Source organism: Babylonia areolata, chromosome 5, assembly GCF_041734735.1.
Source record: "Babylonia areolata isolate BAREFJ2019XMU chromosome 5, ASM4173473v1, whole genome shotgun sequence".
Lineage (NCBI taxonomy): Eukaryota > Metazoa > Mollusca > Gastropoda > Neogastropoda > Buccinidae > Babylonia > Babylonia areolata.
In genome coordinates, this window is record NC_134880.1 from 44411089 (window position 1) to 44437710 (window position 26622).

The 26622-nt window shown below is 41.5% G+C and overlaps 1 protein-coding gene across 3 annotated transcripts in view; it reads left to right on the forward strand.

Moving 5' to 3' along the window:
* LOC143282091 (ceramide glucosyltransferase-like) overlaps positions 1-26080 on the forward strand; it is an 85450-nt gene extending 59370 nt beyond the window's left edge. For all 3 annotated transcript variants that reach the window (XM_076587575.1, XM_076587574.1, XM_076587576.1), the window contains 9 exons: positions 394-509; positions 4430-4571; positions 5136-5238; positions 6243-6344; positions 7744-7859; positions 10323-10501; positions 12072-12158; positions 14464-14656; positions 15057-26080. In XM_076587575.1, coding sequence (XP_076443690.1) covers positions 394-509; positions 4430-4571; positions 5136-5238; positions 6243-6344; positions 7744-7859; positions 10323-10501; positions 12072-12158; positions 14464-14656; positions 15057-15248 — 1230 coding nt within the window. In that variant the 3' untranslated portion in view covers positions 15249-26080. The remainder of the gene's footprint in view (positions 1-393; positions 510-4429; positions 4572-5135; positions 5239-6242; positions 6345-7743; positions 7860-10322; positions 10502-12071; positions 12159-14463; positions 14657-15056) is intronic.
* Positions 26081-26622: the final 542 nt, after the last annotated feature.

Here is a 26622-nt window from a genome sequence, read left to right on the forward strand (position 1 = left end):
AGATGTGATGTAGAGTATATGGATTTGTCTGAACACAGTGACGCCTCCTTGAGAAACTGAAACTTATGATTATGATGACGATGATGGTGGTGGTAAGGATGAAGATAATGGTGATTATTTTAATGACGACAAAGATGATGCCAATGATGATGATAACGATGATTATGATGATGACGATGATGATAATGATGGTGATGACAACAACGACAATGATGATGAGAATGAAGCTGATGACTGCACAGTGAGGATGTTGTTGATGATGAAGACGATGATGATGATGATGATGGTGATGATGACGACGATGATGATGGTGATGGTGACGACGACAACTGAGACGATGACGATGGTGATGATGATGATGCTGATGACTGCACAGTGAGGATGGTGTTGCAGATGATGGAGGTAATGGACCAGCAGGCGTTGTCCTACGTGCTGATGGTGCTGGGCATCCTGGTGGTGATGCTGTACGTCATCACGCTGGGGATCGTGCTCCTCTCCTTTGTCTGGGGGTTAGTCTGTCCTGTTGCTGTTCTCTCTGTCTGACTGTCTGTCCATCCATCCGTCTGTCTGTCTGTCTGTCATGCTCCTCTCCTTCGTCTGGGGTTGAGTCTGTCCTGTCGCTGTTCAGTCTGTATGTCTGTCTGTCCATCCATCCATCCGTCTGTCTGTCTGTCATGCTCCTCTCCTTTGTCTGGGGTTGAGTCTGTCCTGTCGCTGTTCAGTCTGTATGTCTGTCTGTCCATCCATCCATCTGTCTGTCTGTCTGTCATGCTCCTCTCCTTTGTCTGGGGTTGAGTCTGTCCTGTCGCTGTTCAGTCTGTATGTCTGTCTGTCCATCCATCCATCCATCCGTCTGTCTGTCTGTCATGCTCCTCTCCTTTGTCTGGGATTGTCTGTCCTGTCGCTGTTCAGTCTGTATGTCTGTCTGTCCATCCATCCATCTGTCTGTCTGTCTGTCATGCTCCTCTCCTTTGTCTGGGGTTGAGTCTGTCCTGTCGCTGTTCAGTCTGTCTGACTGTCTGTCCATTCATCCGTCTGTCTGTCTGTCTGTCTGTCATGCTCTCCTCTCCTTCGTCTTGGGATGAGTCTGTCCTGTTGCTGTTTAGTCTGTCTGACTGTCTGTCCATCCATCCATCCGTCTGTCTGTCTGTCTGTCTGTCTGTCATGCTCCTCTCCTTCGTCTGGGGTTGAGTCTGTCCTGTCACTGTTCAGTCTGTATGTCTGTCTGTCCATCCATCCATCTGTCTGTCTGTCTGTCATGCTCCTCTCCTTTGCCTGGGGTTGAGTCTGTCCTGTCGCTGTTCAGTCTGTATGTCTGTCTGTCCATCCATCCATCCATCTGTCTGTCTGTCTGTCATGCTCCTCTCCTTTGTCTGGGGTTGAGTCTGTCCTGTCGCTGTTCAGTCTGTATGTCTGTCTGTCCATCCATCCATCTGTCTGTCTGTCTGTCATGCTCCTCTCCTTTGTCTGGGGTTGAGTCTGTCCTGTCGCTGTTCAGTCTGTATGTCTGTCTGTCCATCCATCCATCTGTCTGTCTGTCTGTCATTCTCCTCTCCTTTGTCTGGGGTTGAGTCTGTCCTGTCGCTGTTCAGTCTGTCTGACTGTCTGTCCATCCATCCGTCCGTCTGTCTGTCCTTCAATTTAGCAAGATTCTAGCAAGAGTCCAGATGACAACAGGAGAGAAATTTTTCTGTGGTTATTTCATACTGGGTGATTGACCTTTCTCTTTCTCTTTTTTTTTTTGTGGGGTGGGGGATGGGTAAAGAAGATTGGTGTGTGTGTGTGTGTGTGTGTGTGTGTGTGTGTGTGTTGTTGTTGTTGTTGTTGTTGTTGTTGTTTTTTGGGGGGGATGTATTTGATACATGAGAGTTTATATGTGAGTTATATAAAAGTTTAACCATTCTATAGACCTCCAACAGGTGATTTAGGAAGCAGCCCAATTAGTTCTATCTCTCTATAGACCCTCACCAGGTTATTAAGGAGGCAGCTCAAGCAGTTTAATTTCAGTATAGACTCCCTCCAGGGGCTTTAGGAAACAGATCAAGCAGTTGAACTGCCCTATAGACCCCCAACAGGTAAAGGAAACAGCTCAGTTTTATTTCTCTATAGACCCCCACCAGGTGATTCAGGTAACAGCTCAGTTAGTTTATTTTCTCTACAGACCCCCACCAGGTAAGATATATGGCTCAGTTAGTTTCCTTTCTCTGTAGACCCCCACCAGGTGATTCAGGTAACAGCTCAGTTTAATTTCTCTGTAGACCCCACCAGGTTGTTTTTTGTTGTTGTTGTTTGTTTTTGTTTTTTGTTTTTTTGTTGTTTTTTTGGCTGGTGACATCTCAGGGAACTGGCTTCTGGAGACGTTTCCAGACATTTGTTTTAAACCTGCTTCTTCAGTTATTGGAGCCATTTTTTCTGTTAATCCTTTCAACTGGATTTTGTGACAGTTGCAAAAAATGGATTACACATACATAGTTATTTCAGTGATGTTCTTGTTTTAGTTCTTTAAAAAAATTTTTTTTTTAATTACACATAACACCCAATAAATGCCTACATGTAAGGATAAAATCAGTAGTACACATTTGTACATTGTAATTTCTGAAAGTAAATGCACTTGTGAAGAAGTAGTTAATACATTCACATGATTCACTCTGAGGGAGAAACACACACACACACACACACACACACACACACACACACACACACACTTGCATTTGTCTGTAATGTCATTGCCGGCAGTGTTTAGTCCATGTAATTATCTCACTGCTAAACACGATGCAAGAAATAACAAGACATGACAGGCAGCACCAGGCGACACTGAACGGAGTCCACACGTACTGACAGTCATTAACCAGCAAGATCCATTTGCGCCTCCACAAAGGAGTGATATATACAGACGTTAAACACAGAGGTTGTTCACTCAAACCTTTTTCCATGAATACAAATTAGGGGAGCGGATTTTTAGGAGACTGCAATGTTTATATCATTGCGCTAAAGCTTTCACGGAGGATGTTGAGACGTCCAGTCTGATCTTGGCCGTGGTGAATGCATAATTTGTGGGCTGGTAGAGACGACTAGCGGGGAAAAGGGAGGGGCCCTTTCGCGAAAACTGTAGTGATGGGGGGGGCAGCAAAAATGGAGATTGTCATCAGTCTTGTTCGAAAACCTGACTGGATAGTGGAGTGAGCTGTCTGAGTGTTTGTTTAAAAGAATATGGGTGTCAAAATGATTTGGGTTTTTTTGTTTAAAGAGTATAGTGCCTTAATAATGTCTTACCTTTAAGTTAGTTTAAAGGGTATGGCGTCCTTATGTATTTTTATATAGATAGCATGGTACCTTAATGTCTCCCCTTAGTTATTTGTTTAAACGGAAAGAGTATTGTATCTAGATTTTTGTCATGTCTTGGTGTTTCTTTAAAGAGTGTGGTGACTTGTCGTACCTCAGTGTTATTTTAAAGAACATGATGTCTTAACGTCTTTTTGTAAGAGTATTGTGTCTTAATTAGTATCTTTTGTTTAAAGAGTATGGTGTCTTAATGCCTTTTTTTGTTTAAAGAGCATGGAGCCTCAATTACTTTTTGTTTAGATAGTATGATGTCTTAGTGTCTTTTTATTTGAAAATATGATGTCTTGATGTCTTACCTTAGTGTTTGTTTAAAGAATGTGATATGTTACTGTCTTTTTTGTTTACAGAGAGTATGGTGTCTTAATGTTAACTGTAATGTTTAATGTTACCTTTGTGTTTGTTTAAAAGGGTATGGTTTCTTAATGTCTCTTTGTTTATATAGTATGAGAGAGTCTCAGTGTGTTGTCTCAGTGTTTGTTTAAAAGAGTGTGGTGTCTTAATCATGTTAATGTCTTTCTTTAGTGTTTGTTTTGAAAGAGCATGGTGTTTTATCGGCTTGTCTTTTTAGTGATTGTTCTAAGACAATAATGTCTGAATTAAAAAAAAAAAAATTATAAAGATTATGGTATCTTAAATTTGGTCCACACTTTTTTGTCCAGTGTATGTACTCTATTGTTTTCTATATTTATGTGACACACATTGCCTTGTTAGGATTCTGGGGGGAAAAAAGTTATGTCTGTGTGTGTATGTGTATAAATTTGCATATCTTCATGATGAGTTCATCCTAAAGTAATATCTGAATCCAAAATCATTTTTTTTAGTTTTTGCACTTTGTTGAATGCAGGGAGGAGAGTGTGTTTGAAAGTGGGAAAATTCATCAAAAAAGGAAAGATTGCAAGCTGAGATGATATGACTGCTGGCTTTTTTTCAGGGTTTTTTTTTTCACCCAGTTTCATTGTTTTATTTGTTGTTTGCGTTTCAGATGTTTGTGTATGATACCAGTGTTGTTACTTTATATCCTGTATACCCCAACAGGTGTCAGAGGATTGAATATTCTTGATTCCTGATTGTTGATTGATTCTTGCAGCCACCTGTTCCTGCACAAGAAGAGTGACCGTGCGGTGCTAGGTGACGACGTACCCGGGGTGTCCATCGTCAAGCCTCTGATGGGGGTAGATCCTCTGCTGGAGGAGAACCTGGAGAGTCACTTCACTGTCAACTACCCCAAGGTATTGTGGGCTGTGGATGTGGGTGGGTGGGTGGGGTGGGATGGGTTGGGGGTCTCTGTGGGGAAGAGTGACACACAGTATGGCTAAGATTGATGTTCCTTTTTGTATATAATGTAAATATGTCTCTGTCTGTCTGTCTGTCTGTCTGTCTGTCAATATTTTGGGAGAAAGAGAGAAAAACACTTTTGCTGCTTTGGCCTCTTTAATGTCATTGGCCATGAGGTCCTTTTGAGATGGGTGAATGTGTCAGCATACTTTCATTGCCTAACAAAGCTTTAGAATAAGTGAATGAAAATGGTGAATGCAAATATTGAAACAAAACAAAAAGTTCTTTCCTTGAAGAAAAATCATGGCAAACAGCAGGCCACCCAACACTTTGTTCGTTCATCCATCAATGCAACAGATTCCAACACTGGCGACAGAAGAAAATATCAAACCTATCTGACCACGCAGTTTATATCTGTTTGTTGTGATTTTTGTCTAGTCTTCAAAGCTTGAGAGAGAGAGAGGGAGAGACAGAGATGATGATGATGGTTATAATTAACATGTTGTGTGTCTGTGCAGTATGAACTGCTGATCTGTTTCCACGACGATGAGGACCCAGCCATCAATCTGGTGAAGAGACTGCAGGAAAAATACCCCAAAGTAGATGTCCGTCTGTTCTGTGGTATGTGTGTGTGTATGTGTGTGTGTGTGTGTGTGTGTGTGTGTGTGTGTGTGTGTGTGTGTGTGTGTGTGTGTTTGGTGTGATGTAGTGTGTGTGTGTGTGTTTGGTGTGATGTAGTGTGTATGTGTGTGTTTGGTGTGATGTAGTGTGTGTGGTGTGATGTGATGTGGTATGAAGTGACATGCTGCAGTGTGATGTGGTATGAAGTGATGTAATGTAATGTTATGATATGTGTGATATGATGTGGTGTGATATTGTATAACATGATGTGATGTGTGTGATGTGATGTGTGTGATGTGATGTGATGCAGGACAGACATCATGAGCCCCATGGTGCAGAGCATGGTCCAGGTGTGATGTGATGTGATGTGTGTGATGTTATGTGCTGTGACATGATGTGATGTGACATTATGTGACATGATGTGATGTGTCATGATGTAATGTATGTGATGTGATGTGGCATGAAGTGATATGATGTGACATGATGTGATGTGAAGTGATGTGATGTGACATGATACGATATGACGTGATGTGACGTGGTGTGGTGTGGTGTGGTGTGGTGTGGTGTGATGTGATGTGATGTGGTGCTATGTGACCAGAGGGCAGGACAGACATCATGAACCTCATGGTGCAGAACATGGTTCAGGTGTGATGTCATATGATGTGACGTGATGTGGTGCGATGTGATGTGACGTGATGTGGTGCTATGTGACCAGAGGGCAGGACAGACATCATGAACCCCATGGTGCAGAACATGGTTCAGGTGTGATGTGATGTGGTGTGGTGTGATGTGATGTGATGTGATGCGGTGTGGTGTAGTGCGGTGTGATGTGATGTGGTGTAGTGTGATGTGATGTGGTGTGATGTAATGTGGTGCTATGTGACCAGAGGGCAGGACAGACATCACGAACCTCATGGTGCAGAACATGGTTCAGGTGTGATGTCATATGGTGTGACGTGATGTGGTGCGATGTGATGTGACGTGATGTGGTGCTATGTGACCAGAGGGCAGGACAGACATCATGAACCCCATGGTGCAGAACATGGTTCAGGGTTACGAGGCAGCACAGTACGAGTACGTCTGGATCAGCTCCAGTCGGATCAAAGGTCAGTGGGTCACCGCACACCATCATCTGTTGTCATAACAACTTCATGTGTATACTTGAAGCAGTGATGCATTTTTTTGTGGGTTTTTTTGTTTTTTTTTTTGCTGTGTTTTTTTTATCTAACACATTTCTGCCCGCGGACGTCAAACCTACATCCGTGCAGATCTGCATTTGTCGCTTGCGGATGTAGTTTTGTCGTTTGTCTGGTCTACTTTCAGTAATGGTAGTGATTAAAGGGAAGAAACTCTTATTCAAACCAAACCGGAAGAATAGAAATGCAGGGAAATTTGAGTTTCGCGTGGGTGATTTTGGAGCCAAAAAAGATGAGTTTTTAATGAAAATTGATTTTGGACGAGGCTGTCAATGAAATCAAATGGACTCTGACAATGAGGAGGAGAATGATGTAAAGGAGTAGAATAACGATAATTTCATCGAACTGAGTACAGAGAAAGGTGAAGAAGTGGCTAATGATTCAGACAGTGCATGTTTTCTTTAGATCTGTTGTGATGTATTGTGCAAAAAATAATGTTTTATGTGTGTTTTTCTGTTTTCTTTTATTTAAAAAATAATTCATAATGACTAATTATAAATTTCCTTCATTTAAAGGCTTCAATACAAAAACTACAGTAATTTAGAGTAACAATGCCAAATATGATCAAAATCCACCCATATTTAAAGATTTTTTTAGCATTTTTCTGACCGTACCCTCTCGCGTCAGCATATGGGTAAAAATTACTTGGGCAGGGGTAGGGAACTCAATGAAAAAGGCTAGGGCAGAACAGTGTTAAGAGATGCCATTCATGCATGAAAGGGTCTTGGTTTTAAAAGGGTGAAGACAAATGTTTCTTTCCTTTTATTAATTTTTTATTTATTTTTTAAAGAAACAAAACTGATTATGATTTTGATTTGGGCTTAAGTCTCATAATCTATCTATAGGGGACATGCTTACATATCTATAGACACAGGAACTTGGTGCAAAAAAACAACACTGGTATTGATGAAAACACACAAATGCATACACGTCACCATGACCATGCAGAGATAGATAGATAGATACAATGTAGATAGATTTAGATACAGATGTGTTTAGAGATAGATGGATAGATAGATAGATGAAGATATATAATGTGTATAGATAGCTCAATAGCTAAGTAGATTGATAGATATAGGTATGTTTAGAGATAGCTAAATAGATAGACAAACAGACAGACAGACAAAGATATAGACAGACAGAGAGACAGACAGACAGATAGGTAGATAGACAGATGTGTGTGTGTGTATGTGCATGTGTGTGTGTGTTTCATTCTGTTGTGTATGTATGTGTGTGCACACATGTGCATGTGTTTCTGGTGCATGTGCGTACATGTGTGTGTGATTTTCATCCTGCTGTATGTGTGCAGCGTCCACGGAGATAGTGGAGGACATGGTGATGAAGCTGCAGCAGCCCAACGTGGCCCTGGTTCACCAGATGCCCTTCTTCATCCAGTCCTGTGGCCTGGCCAGCACCATAGAAAAGGTGCACACAGTAGCCACAACAACATGCCCACTTAATGAAACACATGCTCACAGAGAGACCATAGAAAAGGTGCACTCAGCAGCCACAACAACATGCCCACTTAATTAAACACATGCTCACAGAGAGACCATAGAAAAGGTGCACACAGCAGCCACAACAACATGCCCACTTAATTAAACACATGCTCACAGAGAGAGACCATAGAAAGGTGCACTCAGCAACCCACACATGGCCACGGAGAGACCATAGGAAAGGTGCACACTGCAACCAGAGCAACACACCCACTGAATCAAACACATGCTTACAGAGAGACCATAGAAAGGTGCACACAATAGCCAAAACCAAACGCCCTCATAATTAAACACATGCTCACAGGGAGACCATAGAAAAGGTGCACACTGCAACTCACACATGTTCACATACCATGGAAAAGGTAAACACTGCAACCCACACACGTTCACATACCATGGAAAAGGTACACACAGCAACAAATACATGGCTGCAGAGATGCCATAGAAAAGGTGCACACTGCAACCCACACACATGTTCACATACCATGGAAAAGGTACACACAGCAACAAATACATGGCCACAGAGACGCCATAGAAAAGGTGCACACAGCAACCAACATATGGCCACAGAGAGACCGTAGAAAAAGTTACAGATGTACTTTGTGTGTGCCTTGCCAGAGTTGTACTCTCTCTCTGCTCTTTATGAATTTTAATGATTTCTTCTTCAAGATTATTTTGGATGTACCTTGACAGGGTTTTACACTCCCTCCACTATATAAGTTGATGAATTTTAACTATTTCTGTCAAAACATTTCAGATATACTTTGGGTGTGCTTTGGCATGATTTTACACTCACTCTACTTTATAAGTTAAGAAATGTTAATGATTTCTGTCACCATGTTCCCACTCTATAATTGAGAAATTTTAATGACAGCCATGCCATGTTCTTACTCTCTACATTGATAGATTATAGCGATTTATGTCACTGTGTTCCAGATGTACTTTGGTTGTGCCTTGGCACAGTTCTACGCTCTCTCTACTCTATAAAATTGATAAATTTTAACGATTTATGTCGGCGTGTTCCAGATCAGGGCTTCTGTTTATACACATATGTGCGTCTCTGACTCTCTAAAATGAAAAAGGATGCACTACAATTTCATCTTGGGAGTCCACGGGACGCACTGCAAAATCGGCGTCGTCTCTGACTCTCTAAAATGAAAAAGGATGCACTACAATTTCATCTTGGGAGTCCGCGGGACGCACTGCAAAATCGGCGTCAATCGAAATGTGAATGATTACAGTCAAACAGCAATGCTCGCTTCTTCTCGTTTCACTAGTTTTCGGTCGGCTTCTTATCTTCATGTAATCGGCGACTGCTGCAGAGTTAATTACTTTTGACTTATCTCCCTTTATAGAAAACTGTTGTCCATTTCCGGTACGCTTACAACCATGCTTGTCGAGTATTCTGTGACACAGTTCGAAATCAGAATGCCTCCGCTATATGACTTGATGCTCCAAAATACAAACAAGACGAAAAGGCTGATTCTGAATCAGCCGACGTCAATCAGCCAACTTCAAAAGGGGATGGATCACTGAAAAAGAAAAGCCACACTTATCAGTGTTTATGGGAGTAAGAAATGAAATGGCTGCAGTACGACGAAGACACACATGTAATTAGGTGCAGAACTTGTGAGAAATTTACAGCCAGGTCATCATACAACTCCCGGGAAATGAATGCGTTTGTGACAGGGATTGACAAACTTTTAAAATTGTTCTTGTACAGCTTTTCGTTTTCAGTGGTTCACTAGTGTCCCTCACTCTTTCTCTCTCTCATTGTGTGCATGTGTGTTTTGGGGGGGGGGGAAACAGGGGGGGGGGGCTGATGTGTGTGTCTGTATGTGTGTGTGTCTGTGTGTGCATGTGTATCTCTCTCTCTCTTCCTCTATCTCTCTTGCGTGTTTGTGCATGTGTATCTCTCTCTCTCCCTCTCTCTCTCTTTGTCTCTCTGCATGTGTATCTCTCTTTATCTCTGAATGAGAGAGTGTTTGCGAGTGTTTGCATGGGTGTGTGTCTGTCAGCTTTCACACATTCAGTGTGTATTTATGTGTGCATATGAACTGAATGTGAGGCAGTGTGTGATGCATTTGGATGAAAGAATGTTGTTGTTTTTTTTACCTGCGACTGGACTCTCTAGAACCACATGAGGACTCCCTAAAATGCCTGAGTAGGAATCCTGAGGACTCTCTAAGCAAACCAACTGTAGGAAGCCCTGCAGATGTACTTTGGGTGTGCGCTGGCACAATTCTACATTCTGTCTCCTCTATGAATTGATCAGTTAAACGATTTATGCTGCCGTGTTCCGTATGTACTTTGGGTGTGCTTTGGCACAGTTTTACACCCACTCTGCTCTATAAATTGATAAATTATAGCGATTTCTGTGGCCGTGTTCCAGATGTACTTTGGGTGTGCCCTGGCACGGTTCTACATCGCCTTCAGCCTGATGGGGTTCTGCTGTGTGACGGGGATGTCCTACATGTTCCGCAAGTCTGTGCTGGACCAGCTGAACGGCCTGGGCTGGTACGGGCAGTTCCTGGCTGAGGACTTCTTCCTCACCAAAGCCATCCATGAAAAGTGAGTATCTTCTTCCTCACCAAAGAGTAAGTCTTCCTCACCAAAGAGTAAGTCTTCCTCACCAAAGCCATCCATGAAAAGTGAGTCTTCTTCCTCACCAAAGAGTAAGTGTTCCTAGCCAAAGCCATCCATGAAAAAATGAGTCTTCTTTCTCACCAAAGAGGAAGTGTTCCTCACCAAAGCCACCCATGAAAAACGAGTCTTCTTTCTCACCAAAGAGTAAGTCTTCCTTACCAAAGCCATCCATGAAAAGTGAGTGTCTTCTTCCTCACCAAAGAGTAAGTCTTCCTCACCAAAGCCATCCATGAAAAGTGAGTGTCTTCTTCCTCACAAAAGAGTAAGTCTTCCTCACCAAAGCCATCCATGAAAAGTGAGTCTTTTTCCTCACCAAAACCGTCCATGAAAAATGAGAGGATCTGAGTGCAAGGGATCGAATCCCACACTTGCCATCTTCTTCCTCCTCCACTGGACCTTAAGTAGTGATGGTCTGGACGCTAGTCATTCTGTGAGATGATAAGCGGAGGACTCTTGTGTAGCATGATTTCAGCACACGTAAACAAGCTCATGGCAACACAAATCCCAGAGAGAGACTGCACAATTTTTGAGGCAGACTTGTGAAAGAGAAAGAGGGAGAGAAGGAGAGGAAGTGGCAAATTTAAGGGATAGGCTATAGAGGAAGAAAAATTAGCACAGTTTAAAAGGTAGACCTGATAGAGACAGAGAAAAGAAAAGCAGCAGGAGTTAAGAGGTACACTGCAGAGAGAAAAAAGAAAAGTAGAACAAGACAGAGAGAGAGAGAAAGAGAGAGAGAGAGAGAGAAAGCGAAAGTAGCACAATTTAAGAGTTATACTGAGAGAGAGAGAGAGAGAGGAAAAGTAGCACAATTTACAAGGTAGACTGAAGAGAGGAACGTTGCACAGTTTAGATTATATAGATATGTAGATGAGGACAATTTAAGAGGCACACTTGGGAGAGAAGAGAAAAGTAGCACAATTTTAGAGGGAAGCTTGAGAGAGAGAGAGAGAGAGAGAAGAAAAGTAGCACACTTTAAGAGGCAGACTTAACTCTCTCCATACGAACGGCGAAAGAGACGACGTTAACAGTGTTTCACCCCAATTACCACCATCAAAATATTGCAAGCGGAAGGCTCTTATACTGAAGAGGTAAATGTTGACAAAGAAAACCACAATTCTGACGACAGAAGCTAAAGGTTGGGTCATTGAGACACCCACTGGACATCTGAGGGGTCTGTGCAGAGGAGAAGAGAGGACTGACCGTACTGAGTGAGTTAATGTTAAGCCTGAAAAGCCACAGGGGCCCAAGCCGACTTGACTCCCTGTGTGTTTTCCAGGGGTTTTCCTTTCAGTGCATTTTATGACGTGTGGTATATTGCAGCAGTATTAGTTTGACTTTGATTTTGTGCATTCTACTGTAAAAAATGGTATGTTGCTGTGGTATTTAGTATGACTGTTAAATTGCTATGTTTCAATGTACATGTGTCACACACCCCTTCAGTAAGGGGCCTTGGCCTTTATTTGAATAAAACATTTTGTTTCATTTCGTTTTCCAGGGGTTACAAGATGGTGCTGTCGGCTTACCCTGCCCAGCAAAACATCAACTGCTCCTCCATCAGTAGCTTTGTGGACCGCATGGTCAGGTGAGAGCTCGTCAGTTTCTTCTTCTTCGTTCGTGGGCTGCAACTCCCATGTTTACTCATATGTACACGAGTAAGACCATTTTTACCCCGCCATGTAGGCAGCCATACTCCGTTTTCGGGGGTGTGCATGCTGGGTATGTTCTTGTTTCCATAACCCACCAAACACTCACATGGATTACATGATCTTTAATGTGCGTATTTTATCTTCTGCTTGCATATACACACGAAGAGGGTTCAGGCACAAGCAGGTCTGCACATATGTTGATCTGGGAGATCGGAAAAATCTCTACTCTTTACCTGGCAGGCGCTGGTCGGAGCTCAGATTGAAAGTCCAATGCTTTAAGCACTCAGCTATTGTGCCCGTGGCTTGTCAGCTTGATTTTTGTTCTGTCCACTTTCTTTTTCGTTATTTCAGTAGTTTTGGGGTTTTTTTTTTTTTTTGGGTCTTGTTTTGTGTTGTTACCTATGCCCATTCCTGGGTTGAGGAGGTGGTATTGTCCTTTTTTTTTTCTTCTTTTTTTTTTGGAAGTCCTTTTTTTGTGTGTGTTTGTTGCTAACAGTGATTTTGTGTTGGTGTTGTTTGTTTATTGGGAATTATGCATGAGTCCGTTAAGGCTTTGTTGTTAACAAAATGTGTCAGAATCACTGAGAGAACGAGACACAGAGAGAGGGCTAGTAGCAGCAGTATACATCAACAAAAAATCATACTTCACTTTTCATTTTTCACAATAAGTCATTCATCTTGAAAAAGGTCAAAAGACTGAAGATTTGGATGTTTCTTTTATTGTATCATCATGGGGTTTTTTGGTTTTGTGTGTGTGTGTGTGTTGTGAAAGAATAGACGGGTAGTGTGTGTGTGTGTGTGTGTGTGTGTGTGATGTTAAAACCCAACAAAATGTTGTGAGGGAACATACGGGGAAGGTAGCACAGACAGTAATCCTGGCAGTGCTGAAAGCAAGCAGGGTGCTGCCAGACTTCTGTCAGCCCGGAAAGTGCTGGGAGGCTGGGCTGTCAATGATGTGATCTGATTTCAGCATCGATTGATTGATTGATTGATATGATAGGGATACTTACATTGCACCTATTCATGGTCGGAGACCAAGCTCTAAGTGCTTAAAAACACAGGGTCATTTGCACAACAGGCTGCCTACCTGGGTAGAGCCGACTGACAGCTGCCACTAGGCGCTCATCATTCGTTTCCTGTGTCATTGAGTCTAGATTTCAGGCACTCACACATACACACTCAGACAGACATGTAACATTTTACGTGTATGACCATTTTGTTTATTTACCCCGCCATGTAGGCAGCCATACTCTGTTTTCAGCGGTGTGCATGTTGGGTATGTTCTTGTTTCCATAATGGGTTCGAATCTCAGTGACGGCGCCTGCTGGGTAAAGGGTGGAGATTTTTCCCATCTCAAGGTCAACATATGTGCAGACCAGCTTGTGCCTGAACCCCCTTCGTGTGTATAATCAAGCAGAAGATCAAATACGCATGTTAAAGATCCTGTAATCCATGTCAGCATTCGGTAGGTCATGGAAACAAGAACATACCCAGCATGCACACCCTCGAAAACAGAGTATGGCTCCCTTCATGGCGGGGTAAAAATGGTCGTACACGTAAAAGCCCACTCGTGTACATACAAGTGAACGTAGGAGAGGCAGCCCATGAACAAAGAAGAAGCAGAAGAAGAGGAAGAAGAATGACTATCTTTCAGGTGGCTGCGGCTGTGTGTCACCATACTGACAGTATCTGAATCATAACTGCATCTTTCAGGTGACTGTGTGTCACCATACTGACAGTATCTGAATCATAACTGCATCTTTCAGGTGACTGTGTGTCACCATACTGACAGTATCTGAATCATAACTGCATCTTTCAGGTGACTGTGTGTCACCATACTGACAGTGTCTGAATCATCACTGTATCTTTCAGGTGACTGTGTGTCACCATACTGACAGTGTCTGAATCATGACTATCTTTCAGGTGACTGTGTGTCACCATACTGACAGTGTCTGAATCATCAGTGTATCTTTCAGGTGACTGTGTGTCACCATACTGACAGTGTCTGAATCATCACTGTATCTTTCAGGTGGCTGTGTGTCACCATACTGACAGTGTCTGAATCATCACTGTATCTTTCAGGTGGCTGTGTGTCACCATACTGACAGTGTCTGAATCATGACTGTATCTTTCAGGTGGCTGTGTGTCACCATACTGACAGTGTCTGAATCATGACTGTATCTTTCAGGTGGCTGTGTGTCACCATACTGACAGTGTCTGAATCATGACTGTATCTTTCAGGTGGCTACGGCTGCGGCTCAACATGCTGACGGTGGTTGCCAGTCTCCTGGAGCCACTGACAGAGTGCCTTCCCTTGGGCCTGATGGCCTCTGTGGCTGTGTACTGCTTTTTTGGTGTCAGCCCCATCCTGTTCTTCTGCTGCCACCTGGCCCTGTGGATGGTCCTGGACTACTTCCGCCTCAGGAACGTGCAGGTGAGACACATGGAGTGGAACGTGGGAGGGTCTGGACCAAAGTAAATGGCCGGTGTGAAAATTGATTCAGGATACGACTGACAGTGCAAGTACTGAGTGAATTGTTGCTTTGGTTTAGCAGTGTCACTCTAAATTCATTTTAAATCCATTTCTGAAGTGTTGTCTGTTAGAATTTATTTGTTTATTGTCACTCCTACATTTCTGTTTGCCACAGAAATCATTGAGATGTGTGTGTTCTTAGAGTTGTGGACATGGAAAAAAAAACCCAAAACAAACACATGCTTGTTTATAAGAAACTGTCAGTAGACACTGAAAGTTCACGCTGACTGATGATGTATGCAAAGGATCCACGGTCACACACACACACACACATTTCACCTTGACCTTGGTGCTGTTTCAGAACGGGCCGGTGGGCATCGGCAAGCTGCGCTTCATGTACCTGTGGGTGTTCCGGGAGTTCCTGGCCATCTGGATATTCCTGAAAGCTGTGTACAACCCACATCGTATAACGTGGGGCCGGCGGACCTACTACGTCTACACCGGGGGCCACACGGAGCTGGACACAAAGTCCCCTCTGTCGTCCGACTTGTGACAGGACACCAGCCCTGGACTATACAGACATTGCCTCTCGGTCACCTTCTAGTGAATAGACACTACACCAAAGTGTGTGTGTGTGTGTGAGAGAGAGAGAGAGAAAAAAGAGCAGCGCCTGGTCAGATGGTTGTCTGGTTTAACAATAATGTTGTGACAGTGTGGAGGGTCAGTGGTGGTCTCCTTCAACTGGGACTCCGAACCCCCTCCACACCATTCCCCGTCTGGTGACCTGGGACCCACAAGACTTCTGAAGGGAACAAGGACAGTCACACCTCCTCCTCCCTTCCTCTGATCCAAGGGTGCCGCTTCACAGAACTGTTCATAAGGTATCCATGCTGTTTGAATGAGAGGTTCGAGGGATGTGTGAAACTTGACAATGAATCATTGTTGTTGTTGTTGTTGAAGAACTTGAGAATGAAGGATCACCTCCTTGCTGATTGGTGGGCTGATGGTGGCAGAGATGAGGATGACAAAGGTTGGATTTCAGAACTGTGGAGAGCAAGGCACACATCTTTCCACAGACTGTTGTGGGGCTGGGAACCAGCAGCTGTCTGCAAGAGCTTGATCTGAGGCCTAGAGTTCCAGAAGACGAACACAGTGCAGCAGGTCAGAGGTCATGTGGAGCCTGCACCACAACAGCTGTCTGTGTCAGAGTGGTGATCCACCATTTATGTTTGTGTCAGAGTGGTGATCCTTCATTTATGCTGTCTGTGTCAGAGTGGTGATCCTTCATTTATGCTGCCTGTGTCAGAGTGGTGATCCTCCATTTATGCTGCCTGTGTCAGAGTGGTGATCCTTCATTTATGCTGTCTGTGTCAGAGTGGTGATCCTTCATTTATGCTGTCTGTGTCAGAGTGGTGATCCTCCATTTATGCTGTCTGTGTCAGAGTGGTGATCCTCCATTTATGCTGCCTGTGTCAGAATGGTGATCCACCATTTATGTTTGTGTCAGAGTGGTGATCCTTCATTTATGCTGCCTGTGTCAGAATGGTGATCCTCCATTTATGCTGCCTGTGTCAGAGTGGTGATCCTCCATTTATGCTGCCTGTGTCAGAATGGTGATCCTTCATTTATGCTGCCTGTGTCAGAATGGTGATCCTCCATTTATGCTGCCTGTGTCAGAGTGGTGATCCTCCATTTATGCTGCCTGTGTCAGAATGGTGATCCTCCATTTATGCTGCCTGTGTCGGAGTGGTGATCCTCCATTTATGCTGCCTGTGTCAGAATGGTGATCCTCCATTTATGCTGCCTGTGTCGGAGTGGTGATCCTCCATTCTGCTTGTTTGAAATACTCTGACCCAAGGTTCACAAGCATGTCTGTGTCGGCAGTGCCTGGTCTGCCTTCAGCTGGTCAATACAGACATGGACATGGCTGGAGTTTGTGAGGAGCAGTGTGTGTGTGTGTGTGTGTGTATCTGTGTGTGTGTGTGTGTGAGTCTATGTGTGTGTGTGTGTGTGTGTGTGTGTGTGTGTGTGTAATCAATTAGAAAGATGATGAAAATGATAACAAATGTGTGTGCAAGTGTCACTGTATATGATGGTATTCAGGACAAGACAAATGGCGAGGCTGAGGTTGTAATCTTGAGGAACAGGTGTTAACTATTTGGGAAGGTTTCAAAAAGCCTGTCCTGAATTTTGAGTGAATTAGCAGTACTGATACTTGGCATTCCAATTTAAAATTTGCTTGAAAATGAGACACATGATTAAGCCCATTGGCATCTATATACAGACCAGACCACCAGAATTGTGTGCGCACAAGATTGAGTGCTATATGAACACATTATTTTATTGTTTTTAATATCATTATTGTATATTATTATTGTTGTTGTTATTGATAATGTCAGTACTATTATTGCTATCATTATTGTTTCTATTTTGTTATTATTATTATAATCATTATTACTTCTATTTTATGATGATGATGATTATTATGACTAGCACCAAGTCTAGGCTTTCTTTTTCAGCTTTGCATACAGAACCACTGTCACCATAAATTGCATACGTAAAAAGTATTGAATGGTATCAGCTTTTTAAAGACTGTTGTATATTTCTGCTGCTTGTGGAGGTGCGTTGTTTTGGGGGGAGGGGGGGGGGTTTTCATGGTCTTCCTTCACCTTGCTTCCTGATACTGAGTATGCATTTTTTTTCTGATGAAAACTGCACCATTTGACAGAATTCATCCACCACCCCAACCCCCATGTGTGAAAAAATGGATAGTTTATTTATAATTCTGTAGATCTCATTGTGAAGAGAGAGAGAGAGAGAGAGAGAGAGAGAGAGCAAACAAACGAGACTGAGGAGGGAGAGCAATGTTGTTAAGTTCATGTAGCCAAGCAGTTCAGTCCACCAGTGTTGGTATCTTGGCATAGTTATGCGTGAACACTTTGTGGGACAACTCAGAATTTCTCTTGTCAGATCTTGTGATTGTGTGTGTGTGAAAGAAAGGAATGTATGTGAACTTTGTGAGCCTTGGCCTGTGAACCCTGTCACACCACCTGTCATTCAACACACAGGCGCTGGACTCAGTGAAGCACTCTGGTCGAACTCCCCCCCAGGTGTACCCACACAAGAATGAAATCATCAGCATTTGATGACGTCCATGGCAAATTTTGTTCAGCTTCTGTCAGCCATTCCATATAATATGTGCCAGCAGCCTGTCTAGACTTGTGCTGGTTTGTTTGTCTTTGGTGTGTGTGAAGTGATTGCGGTGGTGAGATAAAGGGCACAGATGGTTTGTGCAGTGTGTGTGTGTGTGTGTGTGTGTGTGTGTGTGTGTGTGTGTCACTGGATGCCTTGGATCAGTCAGCAGCTTCAGGGAGGTAGGGGGCAGCATAATCTATCACCACCACCACCACCACCACCACCACTTGTGTTGGTGTTTACATGACACATGTGATCAAGTGGGACAATGCATGAGATTGTGAGACTGCTTGTTGTTTTTATTTCCTTTTATTCTATTCAACTTTATTTTATTTTATTTTATTTTAGCATGCCTCCAGCCTAGATTGCTGCTAACTCTGCTTGGTGTAGTTTCAGCTTCAAATCCAGTTTCAGAGGAAGGTGGCAGAATGGTTAAGACTCTTACCTGCCAGTACAATGCCCATGAAGGTCTGGGTAAGAATCCCAGCCTTGCCCTTTCTCCTAAGTTTGACTGGAAAATCAAATCCAGCAAGGAGGAGACGATGACAAACAGAGGTCCTGTGTGCAGCACGCACTTGGTGCACTGAAAAAGAACCCATGGCCACATAGGTATTGTCCTCTGGCAAAATTCTGTGGAAGAACCCCACTCTGATGGGTTCAGCCAGATATGTATGCATGCACTCAAAGCCTGACTGTGATGCTGGTCTGGCATCTGCCTGGCAGATGTGGTGTAGCACATAGTCCGCTGACACCTCCTTAGGACGCTGAGACTGGAACTGAAACTTGGTATAGTGAAGAGGTGTATAATAGTCTGGTTAGGGCTGAATGTGTAAGCATCCTTGTATGTGGGACTGATTTCAGTGCTGGTTGGGTATTTTTTTGTGTTTGTTATTGGTTTTATTTCACCTGTAGGATTTTTGTCAGCATAGCTAGCCTCTTTATTGTGTGTATATTGTATATATATGAAGCTGCCAGTGTGTATGTGTATGTTTTATCAGATCATGCAGAAACTGATGACACATCAGACTGATACGGCAGCATTACAACAACCTGTGGGACTATTCATTTTAACTGGTGTGATCTCACCATAGTGTGTGCTGTGTTAACATGAACTGAGTATTTGAACACACTTGCTGCTGAAGGCTTAATACCTCCTCTCTTTCAGAAAAAAGAAGAAGATATTTGTTTTTAATATGCATTGTATATATATATATATATATATATATAAAATCAACAATACTGTTTTCTGCTTGACTACTCATATAATTTCCATTGATAAAACCATTGCAGATTTCTGTTTTATTATTAACCATAATTTCCTTTCTAAACATTCCATTGCATGATATACTTCTCCTTGCTTTATGTTTTCCTATTCCTGTTTAAAAAAAACAACTAAAGAAATGTTTTGCAGGAGTATAAAGGGAGGGAACTGTGTCCTGTGCACGTGTGTTTGTGCCTGCCTGTTAGCTGACCTCCCTTTCCCTTTTGCTGCGGTACACTGCTGCATGGTGTGAGTTTCTCACTCCTGAACAGCTGGCCCAAAGCCTCACACCACAGGGAAACCTTGTCACACGTTTGGGTGGGCCTGTCTGAGCAAGTGCTCATTCAGTCTGGCTCAGTGAGTAAGGTGGCGGAAGTGTTAAGACGCATATCTGCTGAGCCAATACAGTGTTGGTGAGAGTGTGGGTTCAGTTCCCTCTCTTGCCCTTTCTCCCAAGTTTGACTGGGAAGTCAGAGTACCTAGTCATTCAGATGAGATGATAAACTGAGCACACACTTGGGGCACTGAAAACGAACCCATGGCAACCAAAGCATTGTCCTTTGGCAACATTTTCTAGAAAACATCCACTCTGATAGTTACACAAATATACATGCATGTACCCAAAGCCTGACTAGCACATTGGGTTATGCTACTATCAGGCTTCTGCATAGCAGATGTGGTGTGGGGCATGCAGATTAGCCTGAATGCAGTGATGCCAAATATACATGTACCCATGGGGGGGGGATAGGAATAAGTGTATGGGAGTAATGAATGCCACTGAAAAAGTAACATGGAAAACATATGTTGCAGATCACACTGTGGAACTTAACTGTTTATCATCGACCAGCCATCAAAACTGTAATGGTTTTCTGAATTGTAATATTTTATTTAACATTTTAGCATTCTCTGGATCAGTATTTCATTCAGCTTATAGATAGCTTGAGCATGAATGTGCTTTCTTTGCAGTTTCTATTCCAGTTGAAGTATTTTTAGTGAGTGTGATTCTGCAGCATTTGCACACATATCATTCACTCTTGGTTGTTTCCAGGTTGTTTACCTGAAGTGTCTGGCTGATATAGCACTGCCGGAACACGGTGAAGTCTGGAATTAATTCCTGGTCAGTTTTACAGGATGGGCTTTTATGGGAATTAGATATTCCCACTTCTTTCAGGACTGTTTGTGCTGAAAGGCATTGGTGAAATACGTGCATATTTTCTGTCTTATTTCAGGCAACACTTTGGTAGGGGTTTTGTTGCTGTTCCTCAATCAGTATTTTGTAGTCAGGTTGTGTACCTCTGTTTTTTTTGACACACGACTTTCAGGGGAGGGAACTGTTGAGATGCAATACTGTCACTGATATGCATTTCTCCGCTTTTAATGTAGTTTTATCATGGTGTTAAATTGATAACACACAGCTGTTTTTGAACTGATAGCAGACAGCTATTGTAGGTTACAGGATCAGTCTAGATTTGTATTTTAATTTGAATTGTGGGATTCAGCAGCTAATGATTGACCTGTATCGCCAAAATGATTGTTGTTCTAGAAATCACCTTTCTGTACTTGTAAAGTATATCATATTTAACTTTGTTGTGTATCATGATCGAATCTTCGTTTGAATCTGGTTAAGCAAGACCTTTGCTTGACTAAACTGACTCCACTTGGATTGTGTGCAGTGACAATGTTCTAAGCTCAAATCACTGTGTGAGACAAAGCTTGGTTGATCCAAAGCATTCCAATGGGTGTATTTATGACAGCGTTGTATGTCAGAAAAGCCTTTTTTTTGTACGTACAAATGTTGAGTCTGCTGTAAGCTTTTGCCAGCATTAGTATTTACAGGCAAGACAACACAACCTGCAGGCAGCCACCTCAAATGTCTTCATGTGCAAGGAAGGGAAATAGATAATAAGCATGCAGCCTATGATAATGTGATGTCTTTAAGGATAGCCATTGTTTTATGTGGAGTCACAAGTCTTTTCCTTGGGTTTTGAAAGAAGAAAGTAATTTTGACTAACATGTGTAGAGAAATAAAGTCAATATCATATCCCTGCAACGGGAACAAAAATTGTGCTTTTTTTTTTTGTTTTGCAAAAGGGGGGATGGGAGGAGAGAGAGTTTGTGTTACACAGTTTGTGTGAAACACTATTGTCAGGAGGGGGACTGTAAACATTACATGAAAGGCCGGCACACAGAGAGGTAATCCATGATCTGTGATTTCTTTGTGTTACTGCCGTGGATATTGACTGTTCAAATTTTATGAGGAGGGACACTTGGAGGCCATCTACACAAGGGAGCTAAGCGGCGCAAGGTTTCCTTAGGGGTAAGAATTTTCATGTCTACGACGGAATTAGAGTAGAATTTGGAAAATTCATACTGCTAAGTGAACTTAGCACATGCTGAGATTGCTTGCACAACCAAGGTCTGAGGCCAGAACCGAATTTATGGCACTGAACTGGAGTTCTCTGTTCTTTTCAAAGCTGAGCTTTCAAATGTTGCTGTACTTCCGTTGTTTGTGTGATACCTATATATTCTGTTTCCTCAGCATGCATTCCTTTGATGCTTCTCTTTTCTCAGGTCATTGTTGCCAGTTTTTTTTCCACACCTGGTGTAAATAGTTAACATGAAAAGAAAGCGGATTGTCTTGTCTGTAGTTTTGAGAGAAGAAAACAGACTTTTCTGTCTGCGCTCACGTTTGTGCATGGTTATATGGTATTACTTGGCAGTTTACAACAATATGTACTCGACTGGTTTTTAAAAAATTTTTTTTTATGGCAGTTCATTTGTTTATATTAACCAAATCATGTCATTTTAGTGAGACAAAGGCACAAGCATCAAGCCATTGCTGCTGAGCACTTGTCATCAACTGGCATGAAAGTATATAGAGGAGTCTAGAGTGTAAATAAATTAGTCACCAGCTGGCATATAGGTAAATTAAGGAGTGCATTTGTCCTCAGCTGGCATAAAGGTAAAGAAAGGATGCCGAGAAATAAACCCAGTAAATTACTTTTGCAAAAAACAACCCCTAATCACTGTATCTTTCACCCATCTGTCCTCAAAATGGTGTTGTTGTTGTTGTTTTTCCAGTCATAAACAGTGTGGCTTCTGTTTGAAGATGCTGTTGTGCTCAGAATTATTGTTCTCTTGTTTGTGTGCCTTCACTCGTGTCCCTTCAGTCGTCTGTGTGCTGCCTTGGGTCCTGATCATCTGTATGGTTTGACTGTCGGAAGATCCTGGAACCTCTTGTCTGTTCTTCCCTCACAGCCCCTCGTTCTCTTCTATGGACCTCCCTCTCTCTTAAATTGTGTGATTGAGAAACTGTACATATTTCTTTTCTTTTCTCTCTCTCTTTTTTTTGTTTTTGTTTTTGTTGAATCTGTTTTGTTTTTCTCAGTTTTTTTAACACTTTTTTTTTTATACATGTTGTCATGGCTGTTTGCCTTTGCATTAAATTTCCTGTGTTCCGGAGGTCTCTCTCTCTCTCTAAGGTTTTTACATGTTTTATAATTCTGACTGAAGATGTTGATTTTGACTCCTTGATGATAGATGCCAGTGGTCTGGCAACGTGCTGTGATTTGGTGGTTCTGGTTGAACTCATAATTCCCCAGCGGCTTGGTTATTTGGAGAAGTCTTTTGAGTATTTGTGGATCTCTAGGCTTTATAGGTGTTGTGCTAATGGCAGATTGTTCTGGTCATATGCACGTGGTATGTTGGTTCTGGCAAAAGACCGGTTTACTGATGCTTTGTAGTTAGATGGTGATCCTGTGCTCACTCTCACACACACACTCACACACACACACACACACACACACACACACACACACACACACACACAGAGTGTATGACAAGGCTGTGGGAATCATCTGTGAGCTGAGTCATGAAATACAGTCAGGTTGTAAGAACAACAACAAAATCTGTACACATTTAGCGTGATTGATTCCACAGAGTTTATGGCTGCAAGTTACAGTTAATATTGCTTGAATAAAGCAGAAATTATTTATGGCCTTACAAATGTAACAGGCATGGAATGGTGCATGAAAAAGTCCCTGGCAATGAGTGTTGTATGTTGTACAAATCATTTGAGAAAATCCACTTTGACAGGTAAACAAATGTATACATGTGGGTAGAGGTGAGTTTTAAAAAAACAGCATTTTTTTATTTTTATTTATTTATTTTATTTATTTTTTTTAAGGAAAGGAAAATAAATTGTGTGTGAGCACAAATAATTTGGTGAGGTGGAGCTAAAGTTCCAACAAAGAAATCCATTGTGACATGTTATGATAAATGATGATATAATGCAGGTTTTGCGGCAAAGCTTTTTGTTGTTGCTGTTGTTTTTTTCTTCTTTGTTTTTCTCTTTTTCTTTCCTGCTCCTGTGAGCTGTTATATTTATATCTTAATCTGACAGATGTGATGACTGAATGGTTAGAGTGGTGGATTTTTGCCTGATTATTTCACTGAGTTTGATCCCCTGTTTTGGCACTACTGGTGGGTAAAGGGTGGAGATTTTTCTGATTTCCCGGGTCAACTTTATGTGCAGACCTGCTAGTGCTTAAACTCCCATTGTGTATGCATTTGGAAGATCAGATACGCACGTTGAAGATCCTGTAATCTGTCATGCTTGGTGGGTTATGAAATCAGTAACATTCCTAGCTTGGACACCCCCCAAAGACGAAGTGTGGGTGCCTACATGACAGATTGAAAATGGCTGCACATGTAAAAGCTAGCTAACTTAGGAGTTGCAGCCCACAAATGCAGAAGACGTATCTTACTTTGCTAATTGTGACACACCTTTACATCACGCACACACAAACGTCTAAAATCACAGTTGTGGATAGACATTAAACAAAAAGTGCAAACACACACACACACACGTCTAAAGCCACAGTTGTAGATAGACATTTTAAAAAAAAAGAGCACACACACACACACAAACACACACAGAGTGAAAAAATGCTGAAGAAAACCAGTAATGAACAAACACACACAGATAGTGAAAACAAAAAGCTAGACTAAAGAAAGAACCAGTAATGAACACACACACACACACACACACACACAGATAGTGAAAAAAATGCTAAACTAAAGAAAGAACCGATAACAAACACACACACACACACACAGATAGTGAAAAAAAATGCTAAACTAAAGAAAGAAGCGATAACAAACACACAACACACACACACACACACAGATAGTGAAAAAAAATGCTAAACTAAAGAAAGAACCGATAACGAACACACACACACACACACACAGACAAACAAGTGTGCCCACACATTTCCCATGTTCTGTATCCTGGCCTTGATCCTGGTTCAGTTGAGGACAAAAATACCCCACTGGAAACTGTTACTTTCTGAATTGTGATCTTTTTTCTTTTTCTGTTGATTACCCTTGATGTCCAATCTGTTGCTTGATAATACTTTTTTTTTAATTTTTATTTTTTATTATTTCCCCCAACAATGCCTACAAGCTGTGTCAGTAACGTGAGAATGCATGTGTGGGATAGAATTGCTTCAGATAATGATAATGCTGCTTTATACTGGCAAATTTTTACATCCTTTTGTTTCTGTTGATTGATAATGCTACTTTGTATTGGTCAACTATTAGTATATATCCCTTTGTTTCTGATTTTTTTGATAATGCTTCCTTATATTGGTAAACTATTTTATATCGCTTCATTTCTGATTATTGCTTCTGCTCCCATACATTGGTAAGCTGTTATGCATCCCTTTGTTTCTGATTATTGATCATGATTCTTTTTGTTTGCAAACTGCTGTAGATCCTTTTTACCCCCTGAATATTGATATAAAGTTTATGTTGGCAAACTGCCATGAATATATTTTTTCCACTTTCTGATTATTGATAATGGTGTTTTATATTGGCAAAGTGTTGTTGATAGATACCTGTTTCAATTGCTAGCAGGATTATAAAAAGAAAAGAAAAGAAAAGAAATATTGATCTGAACAGAGTGAGAAAACATATTTCTGTATGATTATTTGGTTGTGTCAATGTTTCAGCCTGGTTTTTTTTGTTAGTTGTGGGGTTCGTGAATTTGTGATTGATGGGAAAAAGATGTGTGTCACGCCAGTTTACGCCATGTTTACAATTGCAGATAGCTTTCCAACTTACTGATTGTGCATATTGATGATGATGATGATCTCATCATCATCATCATCATTTTCTCCTTCTTCTTCTTGTTCATCAGAAGGACAAATATTCTTCATCTTATCATTATTATGATTGTTATGTTTATGATTATTATTTTTGTTATCATCATCATTATTATTATCTTATTCATTTTTTATCATTAAATGACTGCTGTTGTAGCAATTACCAGGTATTGTTTTACAATTTACCACTGTTTTTACCAGCATAATTATAACTCGTGTGCCTTAACACCGGGGGCAGTGATACCCATGTACACACTTATATATGTAGCTCTTGCGTTCACATTACTTTGACCAAACCTGCCAGTTCATTAATCCAAGTTACCACAAGAAGATTGGTTTGTCCCCAACTGCTACTGTGATTGCCGAGTTTTGCTGTTACTTGAAATCATGTTTTTAGATTGGTTTTGCCTGAGTGAAACTTGTGTATGTAAAGTTGTATGGCTGCCAGAAAGGGAAATAGAAATGTTTGGCAGATTTTTGGAAGAGATGGTTTAGGGGATATATAGGTAGTATGAAAAAAAAAAAGAAGAAATAACAGCTGGTGTGAAAATCTATTGGGGAATTCATTCACCTCTTTTCATTGTTTCACTTCACCATGTATAAACTGATATATATATATATAATATATAATGACATATATGTATGTCTTGTTGATCTTTTTTTGATTGAGAATCTGATGTGGGTTTGCTGTTAGTGTACATGTGTATGTTGAGTTATATGGCTTTATTGTTAATTAAAGACCTGTATTTTGAAAAAAAAGAAAAAAAAGCTTAATTGCAATTGCACAGATTGTTTTCAGGTGCTGGCATCTATCTGTGCATGTGTGTGTGTTAGTGGTGGGTGGGGATTGGGGTATGTATATATATATATGTGCATGTAGCCTCGTGGTTTTAATTTTTTTAAAAATTTTTTTTTATAGTGTTACAGGAACATGATCTGAAACACAGAGAAACTCTCACACATCCAAGTAAATTCGATTCATGTTAGGAACTTAACCTTAAACGTTTTTGTCCACAACCTTACATTACGTTTTAATTTTCGTCCACAACCATAACTGTACAAAATGTCACTCACGTTCATGCATACTTGCTTCTGCAACGGAACTGAGCGTTTACTATTATTCTTGTCCTCATTATTTTTTTTTTCTGTTTCTTTATCTCTAATTATACCTCAAATGAAACGTGTTCATTGTCTATGCTCCCCCTGTTCCCGCTTGGAAACAACAAAAAAAACCCTCCATTCGTATCTAGTGAATACATCCCCTCTCCCAGTCGCAAACAGTACACGTTCTAGTCCCATTTCTA